Source organism: Pinus tabuliformis, chromosome X, assembly GCF_031772625.1.
Source record: "Pinus tabuliformis cultivar Carrire ecotype Pingquan chromosome X, CPIR1, whole genome shotgun sequence".
NCBI lineage: Eukaryota > Viridiplantae > Streptophyta > Pinopsida > Pinales > Pinaceae > Pinus > Pinus tabuliformis.
Window position 1 is genome coordinate 1,571,439,867 of NC_142308.1, and position 19,924 is coordinate 1,571,459,790.

The 19,924-nt window shown below is 39.4% G+C and overlaps 1 protein-coding gene across 1 annotated transcript in view; it reads left to right on the forward strand.

The window, feature by feature from the left end:
* Positions 1–2,255: 2,255 nt before the first annotated feature.
* LOC149146030 (uncharacterized) overlaps positions 2,256–19,924 on the forward strand; it is a 144,839-nt gene continuing 127,170 nt past the window's right edge. Inside the window, exons 1-4 of the mRNA XM_089452634.1 lie at positions 2,256–5,911; positions 6,054–7,016; positions 7,130–7,234; positions 7,426–7,569. Coding sequence (XP_089308760.1) covers positions 2,714–5,911; positions 6,054–7,016; positions 7,130–7,234; positions 7,426–7,569 — 4,410 coding nt within the window. The 5' untranslated portion in view covers positions 2,256–2,713. The remainder of the gene's footprint in view (positions 5,912–6,053; positions 7,017–7,129; positions 7,235–7,425; positions 7,570–19,924) is intronic.

Here is a 19,924-nt window from a genome sequence, read left to right on the forward strand (position 1 = left end):
ACAATTTTATATGAATTTATGTTAGATATCATTTTGGGATTCAAGTGCGTTAAGTAAGTCATTCACCCCTGTGAGCATCACCCGATGCAATGAGTGCTAAGTGAACTATTTAAAATCATGAGAAATTAGTCACTTATGACCCGATGCAATGAGTGCTAAGTGAACTATTTAAAATCATGAGAAATTAGTCACTTATGACTACCTCTCAGACTTACTTAATGCAATTGAATCCCAAAATGATATCTAATATAACGCACTGCGTAAACCCCCATACATGAATTTATGTTATTATTATTTTATACGACTTGAGTGGGCCTAATGGTTAAGAGCATGTGTTTCCTCCTAAGAGGTCACAGGTTTAAAAACTAGAGGGGTTTTTTATTTTCTCTTTCCAAAATAAAAATCAATTTTTTATTTTCTCAGATTGGATGCTTCTGTGATTCATGATATAATGATTAAGATCTTCTAGAAAATCACATGGAGAATTATTGGTCGACGCTTTTCCAACCTTAATCTAGGTTCATCATCAAGACAAGGATGAGGAGCAAGATCAACATACTGGTAATATATATTCGAGAGATGAACTATAATTATCCAAAGTTCAAAAGAACAATTATCAAGAAAGAACATTAAGAAATAAAAAGTAATATATTCAATAGTTATTTTTGACTTTCTATTTTAAAATAATCCATTTTATTTCATTTAATTATTCATATTATTTTAGAATTTATTCCAAATATTTTACCATTTTTAAAATAATATTTTATAATTTGTTTACCATTCATATTGTTTTATAACTCATTCATAATTATAATATTATATGAACTTAATAATTCCTATTATTTTTATCTTATATTCTATAAATAAATTATATTAATTTTAATTGATTGAAAAATTATAATAATCTAATAAAAAAGGAAATTAATACAAAATATTATTAATAAAAAGTTAATAAATAAAAATCAATAATATTATCATAATACCCATATGTTTGAATATGGCTTGATTTTTTTTAAAATTCATTAATCAAATAAAATAAAAACAATACAATTAAAAGCCAAAGAACAAGACACCACCAACCAAGACAGAGGAAGGAAAACAAGGGGTTAAGAACAAAGAGAAGGGACCTAAGAATGAAATGCTTAACTTCCATCCATCATCCCTATTAAGAGTCTTACTCCTCTTTTCAATTTCAATGGCTTCTCTTAATTTACGGAGATGGAAATGGTTAACCCTCCCGAGGACCTTAGAATCCTCTAGCAAATATGGTGTTTCTTTAATTAAGCATACAGAGAGGAGTCTTAGAGTGCCTTAGAATCCTCTAAGCAAATATGGTGTTTCTTTAATTCAACATACAGAGAGGAGTCTTAGAGTGCCTAAGGTCCGCTGAGTGCTCCCGAATCCTTTGTGAAATGGAACTCCTAGAGTGCGAATCCTTTATGAAATGGAACTCCTTGTCTCTCCAATATAGGAAGTTCCACAAGAACACTGAATTAAATAAACACCTTCATGCATTTTATTGATTACAATGATGATATAAGAGAGGTTAAGAAAATATGAGGCTATTTAAAATTCTTTAAAATCTTATGTCTATTCCGAAAAAATGAAAGTGAAAAACAAGTTCTCATCATTTGACTTTGGAATAGCTTTTTTATATTTTAATTCACAATTTTACGCTTATGATAAAAAAAGCGATTTAAGAATTTTTACCATTTTACTTTTCAATCTACTATAGAATACACTAACTATTTTACATTTTGATTTTTTCATTAGAATTTATTTTTATCAAAACAAAACTTGCTTTTCAATCTACTATAAAGTACACTAACTATTTTACATTTTGATTTTTTCCACTAAAATCTATTTTTATGAAAATAAAACTTACCTATTTTATTTTTATCTAGTTATCCATGTTTTTTAATACATAATGAATTCTACCCTCAAAAATCTAAAAAACAGACGCCACATATTCAACTTGTAATTTCTATCAAATTTCCAATAAATTTAACCAAACACACTTCCGAAACATAAAACAGCCACCTTTTCTATCATTCACATCTCATCCATACACATAAGATATTCCCAACCAAATAATTCGAGAGTGGCTTCCCACCCCACAAAAAAGAGTAGAAACCGCCCCATAACGAACCATCACCTCCTAAAAAGCGAACCAGAATAAAACCAAAAATAATCGCACATTATAAGAAATTCAAAATACTCGTGATTTCTTGAATAGACACGTGGCTCCTCTCGGGGAAATTCGAAAGTAAATTCACACACTCTTGAACTTCAGATGAACACAGAGATATCAGAGGATGTCAGCAACTGAGGGCTTGGGCCTGGGCTTCAGCTTTGGCTTGGGTAGCATTTGAGGCCAAAATAAAATAAAATTGGCAGCAGGTGTCGGTTTGGATTGGATGGACTGTATTCCATAGGGTTTGTTTGTTGATCGTGGGGGCTCCGCCATTTATTTTAACGGTATGCCTTCAAGTTGGATGGAAAAGCTGAAATCATTTTTAAATTTTTGTGTTTTTCCCTCGCGTAGTCTGTAACAGAATGTGATGGCCTGCTCTGATTTATTCACAACACCCGGCGGGGTTCGATCCCGGGTCTTCTCGGGGCCCGGCGTCATTTGCTTCATGGAATTCAGAGAGAGTTTTGTGGAATTTGGTTAATCTTGACGTGCAAGTCCGAGGTCGGGTCGTCCGGTGCAATGGCGGATGTTAAAGGATCGGCGGTGGCGGCAGAAGACGGGGATTATCATTCCATGCAGCACAAGGTGAAATTCCTGTGCAGCTTTGGGGGTTCGATTCTTCCCAGACCCTCGGACGGGAAGTTGCGCTATGCCGGCGGCGATACGCGGATCGTGTCCGTCGCCAGGGACGTCAATTACCGTGAACTGATGTGGAAATTGCAGGAGATTTATGATCGGGAGGAGCTGTTGACGCTGAAATACCAGCAGCCGCAGGACGATTTGGACTCCTTGGTTTCCGTGTTGTGCGACGATGATGTCTATCATATGATGGAGGAGTACGACATACTCGATGCTGGCGAAGGGGTTTTGTCGAAAATACGGCTTTTCTTGTTCGCAGCCGGAGAAGATGAGGATCATCATCGGCAGCACAATGAATTCCCGTCAAAATTCTCGTCGATAGACGGCAATGATCCCCGGGACCCCGAACAGAGGTATGTGGATGCTTTGAATTCCGTGGTTGAAATAATCAGACAATCTGATAACAACAGCAACAGCAATAATAATAGCGGTAATTGTTCATTAAGTGAAGCCGGCGTTGCGCAGCATGTTTCTGTGGCATTGCCGGTTTCTTCGATGAAACCCTTTGTGAAGGTTGGAGGATCTGCTTCGTCATCCCCGCCTTCTTCTCCCTCTCAATATCATAGGCAGAGCCCTCATTTTCATGATCATTCTTGTAAGAATCCCAGTGGTCATCACCACCACCATCATCAGTATGTGCATAGCAGTAATTTGGTCCAGCATGGAGAAACCCCAGGGCTTGAATTCCCTGCAAGAGGGCAAGCTGAGGTGGTCAGTAGTCATCATCAGTATGTACATAATTTAAGTGTTTCTGCTCACGAGTCTTTGATCTTGGATGTCGATGGTGGCCAACGCGAGCCGGGGATCGAGTTCCCTGTGAAAAGGCGAGCATTGGAGCTTGATAGTCAACATCATCATCAGTATTTGCCCAATAGTAATCTGTCCTGGCACGAACCGCAGGGTTTTGAATTACATCCTAACAGCCAGGGTGTTGAATTACATCCGAAGGTGCATTCTGAACAAAGCGGTCATCAACAGTCTCATCATCAGCAGTTTGTGCCTTACGCACATGAATCCTACGGGAAAATCCCCATGGTATCTGTGGTTGAGTTTCCTTCAAAAAGGCAATCTGAGGTCAGCAGGGGTGAGTTTCCTTCAATGGAGAAGTCCGAATTAAGCAATTTTCATCAACAATATGTGCCTCATAGACACGAATCCTATCGCGAAATTCCGACAGTATCTGGAGTTGAATTTTCTTCAAAAGGGCAATCTGAGGTCAACAAGCGCGATTTTCCTTCAAAGGGACATTCTGAGTTTGGCGGTTTTCATCAGCAGTCTCTGTCCAATCGATGTGAACCCTATCAGGAAATTCCCAGAATGTCTGGATCTGAATTTTCTTCAAAAGGGCTATCTGAGGTCGGTAGGGGTGAATTGCCTTTGAAAGGACAAGCTGAGTTCGGAAATGTTCGTTATCAGTATGTCTCCCAAGGACATGAATCCTATCTCCAAGTTCCCATGGTATCGAGAGCTGAATTTACTTCAAAAGTGCAATCTGAGATTGGAAGATTCGAATTTCCTTTGAAAGGGCAACCTGAGGTTAGCAGTCTTCATCAGCAGCAGATGCCCCGCCAGCGTGATTCTTATCTGGAAATTTCTCCATTATCCAGGGTTGAATTTCCCGATCAAGAGCAGCAAGTTGATGTTAGCAGTCATCATTCACACGTGATTAGTAATATCACACCTCCCCTGCATGAATCTTATCATGAAATTCCTGTGGTGCCTGGGTTTGAATTTCCTTTGAAACGACAATCTGATATCGGCAGTGAGATTCATCCAGAAATATTAATCAACAGACAATACAAAGAGAAAGTGGTGGATCCGTTTATGACACATGTTGAAGCCCGTGGAAATCTGCAGCAATTTGAGCAGCAGCATGTAAATGTCCAATCTGGAATTGTTGTTGGTGAAGTGGGCAATGATAATAGGCGAATTTCCAATCTTTCATCTCATCAGTTCGATATGAATTCCCCAGTTTGCCTTCAGCCACAACAGAAGCCACTAGTATATCACCAGGCTGCTGGGCACAATTCTTCTGGGGTTCACCATGATCAAGAGCACATTTACAAAGATCATCATCATGAGCTTGACAGTTCAAATTCAAGGCAAAAAAACACCTTTCTGCATCCTTTGGGTAGGCAAGGAGAGCAACTCCAACATTTACAGATTGACGATGAACTACACCAAGTGTTGTACAATGATCATGAACATAATTCCCTTTATTATGCCACAAGCCCACGCTATTCTCATGATTTCGTTTCTGCATCACAGTCGGGCACTGTTTTGGAACATATGGATTCTATGCCAGGAGCTCGGGACATAAATCCTAGCAGTTCTCAAGAGAGATATTTGGAAAATCATCATCATCATGTGCAAGTTCCTTGGGTCTATGATGAGTACGGAAACCGAGTGGATTACATCAGCAGCCAGTTGAGGGGAAATTTAGCACCCCTCAATTTTCACCCAAACTACACTAGCTATACACCAGTTGATGAGCATATCATGTATCATCAGCAGTCTCCATTTACAGAGGAGGATGCTAGATTTCAAGGACAAAATTTGAACCATTTGCCGAAAAGGTTTGAAGACCGGCATTATGCTGGCATACAATCAAAGGAGAACTTAGCTGATGCTTGGATTTTAAATTCATATCAAGAGCAGTTACCATGTTATTCAGAGCAATACAGGTCAGACCAGGTGAATTTCTGGAAGCACAATGAAAGTGGGGAGTATTACCCTTCTGTCTCAAGGGAGTTATCCATAGAGAACTTAAATGCCGGAATGGATCACAGGATGTATGCTGCTGAGCAGACTGAACAACTTGCTAGTTTTCGTGATGACAGAGAAAAAACAAGGGGCTTGGTTCTGCATCAGGTGAATCATCAAGTAGAAAAAGCAAGAATGTTGGCTGATGGAGAAGTAAATGGTGTTCATGTGGTGGGGGACAGTATGCAGAGTGATTTAGGGCAAAATAACATTTGGGATCACTATCCAAGGTGTTATCTGGTGTGCATCCTGGTAGAATTTTCCATGTTACACCTCCGTAGACAAGGGTTTTTCTACAGAATTAGCAGTGGAAAATGAAAACTTTGCTGCCATGCACGGTGGAGAAAGGCTTTTACAGGATGTCAAGGCACTTAATTTGGGAAATGCTCCACAGAGGAAGCTAGAGCATATGAGGATTGAAACTCATTCAGATCATAACTCTGTGGTTCATTTGCAGTCAAGTGATGGGCAAAGGCTTGGATTTCATAGAGATGCAGAAGGTGAGGATGTGAATGCTGTTCTTGGTCAAAGAGATGGCCATAATATAGAAAGGAGGGAGCATGTTTACCCATATAATAAAACAAATGATGCAGCTGAAGCAAATATTCCAAATTACTGGTCAAATGATGCTTTGCAAAAGAATACAAATGCTTTTTATCAGGACAATCAGCATGTTAAGGATTTTGATTTCACAAGGGAGACTGAGGACATTAAATTTCCAGTCACTGAATCGTTCAAGAGGAATACAGGTTTTCTGAGGGGAACTGATATTTCATGTGAACCTAATGCATTCACCCTTCTGGAGGACAATGAAATTCTTTCTAGCAGTGATTTTTTGCATGCAATAACTTCTTCAGTTGCTCTTGTACCTAACAAACCTACTGATGCAGCAACTTCTGAAAATTTTACTTTTGTATCAGTTTCTTCACCTCAAAGAAGCAATGTTGTAACCTCTACAACTGTTCCAATATATGATCAAACTCCACCAAATAGTGTTGACACTGTTGTACGAGAGACCCTATGGGCAGAACTTGAAGAAGGAAGTAAACATAACGAGTTAGAGAACAATTCCATTACTGGAAGTGACAGGGTGATGCCTATCACAGAAGAGCTGTCAGTGGAGTGCAATTCAAATGGCTTAGAACTACCAAGGCAAGATGAAGGTGTGGATAAAACTTGCTTGAATGGTAAAATGGGTGAGGATATTAACAGGACATCCAGAAACATGGATTTATCTTTATATGGTCCAAATATTTTGTCTTCATCCATGAATTCAAGATATGAGATATTAGACAAGAAGGATTCTTCTGGAAAAGCAAAAGAAGAGGTAAAACAAGTGGCCTATAAGAATGATCATGTTGGGACTGTAGTTCCTATTTCAGATCTGGAAGAAAATGTAGTGCAACAAGAAGTTCCTGAGGTATGCATAGACAGGAAGTGCTTTGTTTGTAAGTTGAATTGTTTCTCATGTTTATTCCCTATGATTTCCTCTTTGTGTTTGCAATTAAATGAATGAAATTATTTTCGGGCCAGAACAATTCTTTGGGGTTAGATGAAGATGTCCACAATCATTCAGTGGACATGGCAAAGAGTGCTTCAACAAAAGCTAAGGCCCAAGCACTGGATAAAGGTTTACAGGTATAATTAGTATATTTCAATCTTCATTTATTTTCTGAGGTAGTTGCTAATTTTCTCTTTGAGAGTCATGTTTTGAATTTGAAGCATGATTTGTTCATTACATTTTTGTCCTAAATTGGTATGTGGAGTCACATGTCAATTCTATCCTTCAGCTTATGCTTTATGATGCGATCCAATCCAAACAATAAAAAAATGCTGACTTGGAAGAAATACGAGAGCTTGGTTCTGGCACATATGGGACAGTTTATCATGGAAAATGGAAGGGATCAGATGTTGCTATCAAGCGGATCAAAGCGAGCTATTTTGAAGGAAGGCCATCAGAGCGAGAAAGTTTGGTGTGTAACTTTTCATGCATCCTTTTCATGTCTGTTGATTTGAAAAGGAGCTAAGTTCTCCATGATATTTTTATTTTGTTGTTATATATGGTAGGATACGTGCAATCTGCATATATCATATCTAAGATGAATTTAATATAGCTCAAGCCAATTGTTAGAGTAAAACTTCTTAACGATGGTTCTCAGCTGACAAAACTGGATAGGGAATTTGAAAACCAAGGCTACAATTTTCACAGAATGAGTCGTTATGTTGAATATTTTGAACAAGGCTTAACTGTATCTGCTTCCAACCTCTGGGAAGTCCTGGAATGACAGACAAGGTAAAAATTTACAAAACACAGTAGGAATGGAAATGTCAGGATCACATAATATTAGTGCATGTTGATTGAATGGAGTCTGGATGTAGCAAATCTGATCTCTTGAAAAGCTTAAGCTTTTACAACTAAAGCTCAATTTGAATCCAGTCAGCTCCTCATGAGCTAGACGTGAAAAGAAATCAGCTTAATGGGGACAAATTGTTTTACTCCCATGTAATTTTCATCAATTTTCTATCCTGCTTTTGATAACAAATCTGCACTGTTACAACAAAATCCAGCACCCCTGTATGATGTAAAGTCCCAAGCATCAAAGGGCTAGTCTTGTGCAACTCAGACAAATCAGCCTTAAATTGTTGAGATTTATGCAGAAATTTGACCTTGGAGAGTTAAGATTGCTACTCTAAAACAATGTTTTGAAGGTGATGTTATGTTATTCCAAGCAACAACCTTTGTTAAATGAAAGTTTAATATAACGACATTGATTATAAGACGGATCAAGTCCTTGCTTTACATTATCCAAATGACACATGCTTCATTACAAGGCCTTCATAAAAATGCTACAAGGGTCTTTGACAATAATAAATGACATGTGAGAAAGATTGCACACATAAAAGGCTTCACAATAGACAGATCGATGCTATGCACCTCCGGTCTTCCATAAGCGTGCCAATATGATGTATAATGAAGTGTAGTGGGTGGGCTCCTCAATCCCCAAATTGCCAACAACCATTACAATGGAGAGAGAGCTCCTTTTTATCATAGTTTTTAAACTTGGTCTTGGACTTGGAATTGGTTGAGGGTCAACTTGAACACGGACTCGAACTTGGATTGATTCAGACTAATCTAATTGCAATTACCTGGTTACTAAAATTACATAAAATACTTTGATTTTAATTAAAAAAACATTTTGAAGATTCCAAACCATTAGAAACAAAGTACATAAAGTCTCCTCATGCATATACATATAGTGGTTGCTTGTGGAATCAACTGTTGCTTGAGTTGTTCACTATACTACTTGTGTATTCAATGAAGATCTCATTGTTGTATGGATTGATGAGTACTACAACATTATTATGAAATACAATTCTTTCATATGTTTGTTGAAAACCCTAACTCATAATTGCATCCCGTGGGTGATCTCTCCAAGAGGGATATTACAGTGTAATCAAAGTTGTGCATCCTCCCAACCTACGAGTATATGATTTCTGGATGCTTTCAGAGGATAGGGGAAATGTTATAGTCAGGAAAAAGAAGGGCAACGATAGTTATACAGATTCGGTCATGGCGGCCATGGGAGAGCAACCACCAAAGATTAACCCCTTAGACATCTTGGGGTAGGTAGCAACTGGGTAGTAGTAGATGGCTCAACAGATGGCACAAGGACAATAACAGATGCCTCAATAGATGGCACAAGGGCAGCAATAGGTGGCCCAACTTCTTACCCAAATTTTGGCAAATCTGAGTAATGCGGGTAACATTGTGTTAGTGGATTTAATGGCGGCAGCTGGAGTCAAGCAGAGGGAAGCAACAACTATTTTGCTGGTCCTTTTAACATCCTTGCACAAACTAACATGAGGGCAACTAGTAGGAGGACCACCAAACCTCTACTACCCCATTATCTATTTGGTCAGGGAGCAGTAAACCAAGGACCACTAGAATAGAACGAATTAGAATATTTCCCGGAATATGCATCACTAGTAGAGGATGTTTGAACTTTGAGTAGCTATGACCTTTACGGAGTTCAGTGACATTAAGTACAGAAATAGGCCTAGAGATCATAATATGGGCACACAACCAAACTTTGATCTACTGTGCAAGGTTGGGAAACTGTCCATCCCATCCTTTGGTTGGTCATCCAAATACTTGGCAAGGTCTTGGGTACAAAAGTTAGGCGCACACAACCAAACTTTGATCTACTGTGCAAGGTTGGGAAACTGTCCATCCCATCCTTTGATGGGTCATCCAAATACTTGGCAAGGTCTTGGGTACAAAAGTTAGACACTTACTTCCAACTTAACCCAATGTTGGAAGCAGAGGCCATCACCACCCTGCATTTGGAAGGAGAAGCTCATGAATGGTGGTACCACGGATTGATCACCCTGGAACATTCCAGCATTACTTCTTATGTGGACTTCACACAAAGGTTAATAGACCAATTTGACAAGAAGGATTCAGAGATGCACTTCAGGGAGCTAGCACAATTCAAGTAGACTGGAACACTAGATGCCTACATTTCAGAATTTCAGCAAGTAGTTGTTTTGGCGACAAACATATTTGAACAGAGGCTGATCATGCTCTTCACAAAAGGTTTAGCCGAAACACTATGTGGTTGGGTCAATGCCTTCGAGCCCACCACCTTACAAGATGCCATCACTAGGACGTGAGACATGGAAGATGCAATGCCCAAAGCTAAATTTCCATCCTAACCACTCATCACTCAGAAGAATAGAGATAAGAGCCCGTTTCACAGAGAGTGGGCTGGGAAGGACATGTTGGATGATGAGACTCAGAGTGAATTGAGAAAGAAGAAACTTAGCTTTAGTTGCAACGAACCATGGGAACCAGGTCACAGATGCTTTGGCAAGGGAAAGGTCTACTATATTGTGGTATTATTAGACAACAATGATGAAGAAGATACAATGCCAACACCAAGCAGTGAGCCTAGTAGTTCAGAGAAGGAGTGGTCCCATGAGGAAGCTAAAAGGGATGAGAAGTCTTGTACGGGGATTAAGGATGGTACTATCGTCACTTTTTCTGGTGTCCCTAGATACAACGCCTTCAGGATTAGGGGGGTCATACAAGGACAATGAGTTAGCCTAGGTCAATGGCAGGGTTACTCACAACTTCATCGATGCAGCCTTGGTGGCAAAGAGAGGTTTTTCTACAGAAGAGTTTGAGGGATTCAACGTCGTGGTGGCTGATGGATACAACATGACATGCACACAAAGGATTCTGTGCTTGAACGTGACATTGGGCAATTGCACATTTCTTGATGACTTCTATGTGGTGGATCTTGCAAACATGTTAAAATTGCAACTAGGGCCAGACTCCATATGGGTCTACTTATTTATGGCAACTGATATATTTCTTGGATTCCTCTCATCGAGAGGTGTAGGATTGATCTAAAGATCATTCGATTCCGACAAGTATTCATGGAGATATGAATTTATTTGTGTTATGTGACAATTCGTCAAGGTCGGCCAACAACCAAATAATCCCCACTTGTCCTCCACGTTTTAGTATAAATAGAGGTGCCTTGAAAGTCATCTTTGACTCACCTCTTGTGATATCTTCTCTCCATTGTTTTGGGTTTTAGTGGAAGGGAAAGTCCTCAAGAGGATACGTTGTCCTAAGAAGAGGTCTGCCATGCCCTAAACCAAAATTCTACAAGGGACTTGGACGCAGTTCAACAAGGGACTAGAACGCATTAAATCCAAGGGCTTGTATGCTGGTTGCAACAACCCTAAACGCTGAGATGAAGAAGCCCTACCTACAGCTAAGTAGAAGCCCTAACGTTGTTCTAAATAAGGGATGCCCTAACTGTTGTTTAGATTGAAACGCAGTCATAAAGGATAGATCCAATCGCTGTCATGAAGGGATCCTATTGCTGTCACCCTAACGCTGTCATGGAGGATCTATCCTACCTTAGCCGCAGTAAGGAAGTAAACACTAATGATGCCCTAAATCTAATACGCTGTTATGTGAGGATGATCTAACACGAAGAAGGCTTTAACATAGTGGAGAAGGCATCTATAACGTAGGTCTAAGAGACCTTATGACGCTGATCTATGAGACCCTAAATCCACTGTCAATGTGCCCTAGCCGCAGGCTTGTATGAAGATTTATTAGTAGAAAAAGGAGACATATATACAGCCTTATAACTCTGTCCATGTGCTCTAAAAGCAGGTCTAATAAGAGACCTTAAGACGCTATCAAAAGGAAGGCTATTCGTTGTCCTAAGGATGTTATCTACATCAATCCTATATGCAATCTCTCAAAGGAATGACTTCAGACGAGGACAGTATATGGATCTACCTGTATATCAGTGATATATATGTCTGCACTCTTTCATGGTTTGATGAAAGTAAAGTTTCGAAACATTCTCTTCAACATTGCTATGTGCTAGGCCACAGGCCATAACACCGTAGCTAGGACTACCTTGGTGTTGCTATCTTAGATCTAAATGGGTACAACATGATGTGATGGATGCAGCAGCATGGTATATTGCAACAACATGGTATAGTAAGGTGTATGGAGCAACATGTTTAGATACAACAGTATGATGGTGCAACATAGTGCACAATGATGGAATGGTGCAACATAGTGCACAATGATGGATACAACAGTATGAATAGTGCAACATAGTGCACAATGATGGATACAACAGTATGAATAGTGTAACATAGTGCACAGTGACAGTGGTGCAACACAGTGATGCATAGTGCAGCATGATGAATAGTGCAGCATGATGATGAAGAGGCATGTTGGGTGAATCATTATGAGGTACAACTCAGTGATGGTGCAACATGGTGCAACACAATGATAATGGACATGGTATGATGGTGCAGCATGGTGCAACACAGTGATAGGTACAGCAAGGTGATGGAATCACCTGTGTCCAGATCAACTACCTCATGTGACATCTTCTTAGAGAAGATCTCTGCTCTTATTTTGATAAGTCAAGATGCTGACTTCTGATGTATATGTACTATCTCTCTCTCTGCTGAACTATTGAAGAACATATAAGAAGAATTGATCAAGGGTTTCCCCACATTGGGGTTTGTCCCTGGCTGGCGCCACATCTTGTGTCCTCTTGTCTTGGCTTGTTTTCTGTGATTTATGTTTATGTTCTATCTGCATTTTACTATCATGCTAAATGTGATTGCTAATCTGGAATTGATATTGAGCTAATATGGAAAATTGAAGTAAATTTGCTCTCAGCATAGAACATACCTAAAATTAACATGGTATCAGAGCTGAGGTGAAGACAAAGCCCAAGCAAGAGTGAAAGAGCAATCACCGAAGACAATTGGAAAGGACAAAAGACTCAATGGGTTCCTCATCCCTCTTCAAATTCACCAAGGGTGAAGTCGAAGCAGAGATTAATATCTGAGTTGCATAATGGAAGCATCTGATGGCCTACCTAAAGATCACTTCAATGGGAAGCTCGGATCTAAGGGTGGAAGGAAAGGCAGATGCCTTGCTTGCAATAAGTTTGGCCATTATGCGAAGGAGTGTTCGAATGGTAGGGACACATCACTTGATGATGATAACAATCATTCCAAGGACATCTTCAATGATCGGAGGAATGACAGGTAATGCAGGTCATCAAGGAAATGGCTGACTCTTCAAAGAAAGCAAGGAACTCCAGGTATGAAGAATCAAATGTTGTTTCTGATAAGCTAAAGAAGTATTATCTTATATTGGCCCTCTCCACTACTTCTCCTCCAGACTCTTTGGGAATCTGGCTTATTGATTGTAGTGCTTCAAGGCACTTCATCAGATAGAAGGAAACTCTCTCTAATTTGGTAGAGATGGAAACAGTGGCGGGGATTATACTTGGAGTCAATGCCACCTATCTCGAAAGGGGTGTAGGGAATGTTACCCCTCAATTGAATGAGGGTAACGCGATTCATTTTCAAGAAGTTCTTTATGTACTTGATCTCAAGAAAAACCTGGTGTCCATTTCGGTAATGGAAGTCAAAGGTTTCAAGGTGGCATTCATCGATGGAAAGGTACGTGTTTGAAAATATAATTTTCAAAGTTGCTTTTTCAAGTTGTAGGAAGTCCATTGGGGACCATGTTGTGTGACTCATCTCTTCAATGGCACTAGAGGTTTGCCCATCTTCATTATAATTGCTGGAAATACTGGGGGGGATGAATCAGTATTTCTTTTCAATTATTATTTTTATCAGTTAAAAACATTTATATTTGGAACATAAAAATAGATAACAGGAATAGATGCTTTTATAAATATGATTTTTGCAATAAATCAAGTACAATATATATACATATATATGGTTTCAATCAGTTGCCAAGCACCAACTTGGACTGTTTGTGAGGCTCCAACCTCCAGAGCACCAACTCTGTCTTGTTAAGGCACCAACCTTGAATTTAGGAGCACCAACTCCCAGTACACCAATCCTTTCAGTTCTGAGGCACTAACCTCAAGGGCTCCAACCCTCTGCTGTAACTGTCTGGATCTGTTTGGTTGTAATTCTTTGCTCCCAACCCTGCTGGACCTATGACTTACTTTTGTCCTCCTGTTCCTTCCACTTCTGCCAGAACTTTGGCTCCCTTTTTTCTTACAGTTTGCCAGCTTCTCAAACTTTCCCTTGTTCTCTGTTTTATATGCCTGATACTCCTGACCTTTGGCTTTCGCTCGTTTCCTCTTCGCTCGCTTGATCTTTCGGCTTCCTCTGCGCTCACTTTTCGGCTTCCTCTGTCTCTTCGGATTCATCAAATTCTTATAGGACATGTTAATGCGGAAGAGAGGCCGCATTATAATAGAAAAATGTCGCATATTAAAACTATATAAGGGAGGCCCTTTTTCAATATTTATACAATAGATTCAACATTTATGGAGGATTTCATAGGAGAGGTTGTACCTATGTTGCATGGGTTCCGGAACCCGGGGGTGGGGTTCTCGAACCCGTCCCGGGTTCTCGAACCCAAGTACCGGATTCTTGGATGGGTGCTTCTGAGAAGAACCCATAAGAACCGGGTTCTTCTATAAAGAACCGGGTTCTCCATTAAAAAAAATTGGGTTCTTTTGTCTTGACAGGTACGAAGAACCCTGATGATGGGTACTTGGAACCCCAAAATCGGGTTCTTTGGAGTTCATTTTAATTTTAATTTTTTAATTTTTAATTAATTTAATGGGCTTCCCCTAATATTCCAAGTAGCTAGTTCTGCATCTTTCTAGAGGAATTGGAGTACTTATGTCTTTATCCATTCAGTAAAGAGAAATAGGTTGGGCTCAAAGAAGGCAGAGAACTTAGTGTACATTCATAGCACACTTTGTCTCATATCTCGAAAAGATCTTCGTTACAAGGAGGGTCCTTTCAAGAGATGGGACCAATACACAGATGATGTTATGTGTGTGGGTGAGGAGATACAACCAGATGGCCTTATTGAGCTACCTCCAGTTGCTATGGATGAGAAAGAGCCTCGAGATGAGAGTGATTCCTACCTGGAGAGCATGCTAACTGAAGATCTGAGTGATGTTGATGACATGGCTTGAGGAAGCCATTGTTCACTATTAGCTATTTTTATTTTAGTATTTTAAAATTTCCTAGTTTTTTAAAATTGGAGATGCCTTAAGGCAAATTTTGAATGTAGAATGACAATGGACATATATCATGATTCTTATTAATATGTAAACTCCAATTCACACTTGATATAACACTAGAAATTTTGAAATTTCATTGTGAATGTTGAATGTTCAATGATGTGCATGCTTAAATATCTAAAGTTTAAATCACAAGTATTTTAGTTTTCTTGTTTAAAGTTGAAAAATATACAATTTCACATATATTATAATTTATAAAATATAATATTTATATATTATATATATAAATTATAATATACCCCCAACGAACCCACGCACCCTGTTTCAAAAAATGACGTCCCCGTTCCCGTCCCCGTCCCCGTACCCGTCCCCGAACCCACGTTTCCTGGCAACATAGGGTTGTACCAACAGGGAGGTCACACATGCCACATCACAATCTCAATCGTAATCGCAAGTTCTGGAGGTCTTTTATAAGTCGTGCCCAAAACATAGCCGATGGCCGATTCCCCTTCTGGATGCGATATTATATTAACTCCACAACTTTATCGCAATCGACAGATTTGCACATAACATAGCCAATTCCCCGATACCCGGACGCGATATTATTATAAACTGTTTTTAATAACTCCGTCGGGTCCATATATATATCACAATCGGCGCTTTCAATGTGGCAAGGCTTTACAAGAGGCTTGCGATATGCGACGGATGCGATAATATATTAAATCATATTGCAATGGTCCAATCGGGTACGTATACATGCACATTTTCCGATGTTTGCCTTTTTCAGATCAATCCTCCACCGTAGATCTTACCATCCCATCCAACGGTTGATATTACACCTGAAGTTTCAAACAGTCCGTTGATCCTCTGCCGTTGATCACCTCCCGCAAGATCCAACGGTTCACAGAGATTTCGGGTGGACAAATAGCACGGAGAATACACGCTCGATAAAGCAGTTTTCTCTCTCCACCCTCGTGCTACGTGTCGCTCGGTTAATGGAATCAGGCGCTCTCCTCTAAATACCACTTACCGCCTAGCATCTGCCCGAAAACCACTGCCACTATTACAAACCCACCTTTTGGAATATAACCACGTGCATTCACTCTTCATCCGTCTTCTTGATTTCTGCCGATATTATATACTCCTCTGCTCTTTTGGCTCCTCCGCTCTTTTGGCTCTTCTGTTAACTTCTTTGGCATATATTACATGCGATACTCCCGATATGGCTCCTCCTCAATCTCCTGCTCTTACACTTACTTGGCTTTTCTGTGGCTTTCTTTGCTTTGATAGCTCTGCTCTGATAGCTCCTATGACTTTCGATACTTGGCTTTCCTGTGGCTTTCTCTGCTTTGATAGCTCTGCTCTGATAGCTCCTATGACTTCCGATATTCTCTCCAATGGCTTGACTGTCTTGGCTTTCCTTTGGTTTCTCCTCATGGCTTCTTGCTCCTGTTTCTTCACGAATCTGCTCTACTTCTCCTTGGCCTCACATCATTGTTTACTCATCCAGAATATTGCCATATTGACATCAATGACAATCTAGGTCAACAATCTCCCCCTTTGTTATTGATGGCAATATTCTTCTTCTCTCCCCCTTTGACATCAATGGCAAAGGAGTGCTCAGGGACTCCCCCTATCGAATGGCTTCCCTGTCCTGCAACATCTTTATGAATCAACTTAAGTGATGCTAAAGAGATAACTCCCATCTTTTGACGAAGATGTTCAAATGCTTCTCGAGGAAGAGGTTTTGTGAAGATATCAACTATCTTCTCCTTAGTATTGATATATTCCAAGATGATGTTTTGTTCAGCTACTTGTTCATGAAGGAAATGATACTTGCTTGGGATATGTTTGGTCTTTGGGTGCATCATTGGATTTTCGCTGAGGCTGATCGCATTTGTGTTATCACAATAGATGGTAGTTGGTTGATTTGTACCTATGTTGACATCTTTTAGAGCTTCCTTCATCCGTAGTATTTGAGTACAACAATCTGCGGCAGTTATATACTCGACTTCAACTGTAGATAGTCATATGGATGTCTGTATTTTGTTGAGCCAAGATACTGAACAGTCTCCTAGGAAGAATGCATTTCCACTAGTACTTTTCTAATCATCAACACTTCCGGCCCAATCAACATCGGTGTATGCAGTCAAAGTAAGAGTTGAGCTCTTAGGGTACCAGAGACTGAAATCAGGAGTTCTTTTCAGGTATCTGAGAATTCTTTTCACAACCAACAAATGGGATTGTTTAGGAGCTGATTGAAATCTTCCCACCATTCTTATTGCTTTCATAATGTCGGGTCTCGTAGCAGTGAAGTACAAAAGGGCTCCAATTATTGACCTGTAATGAGTTGCATCTACTGGACGGGAGTCATCATTTTTGCTCATTTTGCAACTTGTGGTCATAGGTGTGCTCATGGGTGCACAGTCTTCCATTCCATATCTTTTAAGCATGTCTTTAAGATATTTGGCTTGAGATATAAACATGCCTGCCGTGGTTTGAGATACTTGTAGTCGAAGGAAGTGAGATAACTCTCCTATCATTGACATCTCGAACTCTTTTGACATATTTTGAGAAAACTCATGGCTCATCTCATCATTATTACTAGCAAAAATCAGATCATCAACATAAACAAGTGTGACTAGTAACTTATCCTCATCTGTCTTTATGTAGAGATTACTTCCTGCCACCCCCTTCTTGAAGCCTTGTTGTTGTAGATAGTGATCCAATCTTGCGTACCAAGCTCTAGGAGCTTGTTTCAACCCATATAATGCCTTTTTCAACTTACAAACAAAGTCTTTTCGTTCTGTTAGATTAAACCTTTTTGGTTGCTCCATGTAGACTTCTTCCTTGAGTTCCCCATTCAGAAATGCTGATTTTACGTCCATTTGATAGATTTTGAATCCTTTTGAGCAAGCAAATGCCAAGAACATCCTGATAGCTTCCACACGAACTATTGGTGCAAACGTTTCTTCAAAGTCAATTCCTTCAATTTGTGAATAGCCTTTACAAACAAGCCTTGCCTTGTTTCTGATGATTTGTCCATCTTCATTCATTTTGTTCTTAAACACCCACTTGGTTCCTATTATGTTTTTGTCCTTTGGACAAGGTACTAGCTCCCATGTCTCATTCTTCTCAATTTAAGACATTTCTTCTTCCATGGCTTTTACCCAATGAGGATCCTTACTTGCTTGAGTAAATGTTTCTGGTTCTATCATGGATAGAAGAGCAATATCATTTTTCTTTGGTGTATTTGTCATCCTTCTTCGGGTTTGCATCCCTTCATCTATATTGCCAATAATTTGCTCTTCCAGGTGATATTTTTGGAGAAGTTTCATCTTTGAAGGAGTTTAAGATGGTTCTTTTTCCTTTGGTATTTCTTGATTTTTTCTTTCTTCTTTAGGTTCTTCTTCTTCAATGAGAGGATCAACTTCATGTTCTTCAATTTCTTTCTCTGGAAGGTCTTCATCAATCTTCACATCAATGCTTTCCACTATTTTCCGTAGTCGGTTATTGTAGCACTTGTAGGCTTTGCTTCTTATAGAATATCCAAGAAAGATCCCTTCGTCAACCCTTGAATCAAATTTTCCTGGTGAGTCATCATTGATTTTTATAAAGCACTTGCTTCCAAAAATCTTGAAGTATTTTACTGACGCAGGTCTTCCATTCCATAATTCATAAGGATTCTTTTCATTATTTGGTCTCAATTGAGTTCGATTCAATGTATAGATAGCTGTCCCGACTGCTTCTTTCCAGAACTTTGTGTGCAAGTTAGCTGCTATTAACATTGTTCTTGCCATTTCTTGAACTGTTCGGTTTCTTCTTTCAACTACCCCATTTTGCTTTGGTGTTCTGGCAGCAGAGAGTTCTCTTTTAATTCCATGTATTTTACAGAATACATCAAATTCTTTTGATGTGAATTTTCCCCCTCTATCTGTTCTGAGACACTTAAGAGTCCTTTTCATTTTCCACAAGAGATTTAAGATTCTTAAAACACTCAAATGCTTCGGATTTATATTTTATAAAATATACCCACATCATTCTGGTACATCATTCTAGTATAGTCAACAACAAATAAAGCAAAGTACCTTTTTCCTTGGAGTGCTGGAGTTCTAGTTGGTCCACATAAATCAGCATGAATGATCTCCAAAGGCTTTGATGTAGAGAACTCCTTGGTCTTGTGACTTGTTCTAGTTTGCTTTCCATGTTGACATGGGCCACATACTCCTTGCTTTGGTTTGAATAACTTTGGAATGCCTCGTACTGCTTTAATCTTGCTGATATTGATCATGTTATCGAAGCTTGTATGTCCAAGTCGCTTGTGCCACAACCAACTTTCATCTGTTTGACTTAAGTAGTATTTATCTTCTTGAATCTTGTTCAGAATATAGATGTTGTCTGGAGTTCTAACCCCTTTCGCCACAAGTTCCCCCGAGGAAGAGTTCCTTATTTCACAGTCTTTGGTGCTAAAGACAACATTATGTCCTTGATCACAGATTTGGCTAACACTTAGGAGGTTTTGTTTGAGCTCGTTTACTAGCAAAGCATTTTGAGCTTTTCCTTTTCCATTAATAAGAGTAACAATTCCTTTTCCAACAATTTTGGCAGATCCACTTCCAAAGGATACATTTCCTTCCTTTTTGTTCAATGAGACAAACTTCCCTTTGTCCCCTGTCATGTGTCTGGAGCACCCACTATCCACAAACCAATGATTTTCATTATTTTGAGCACATAGAGCTAGGCCACA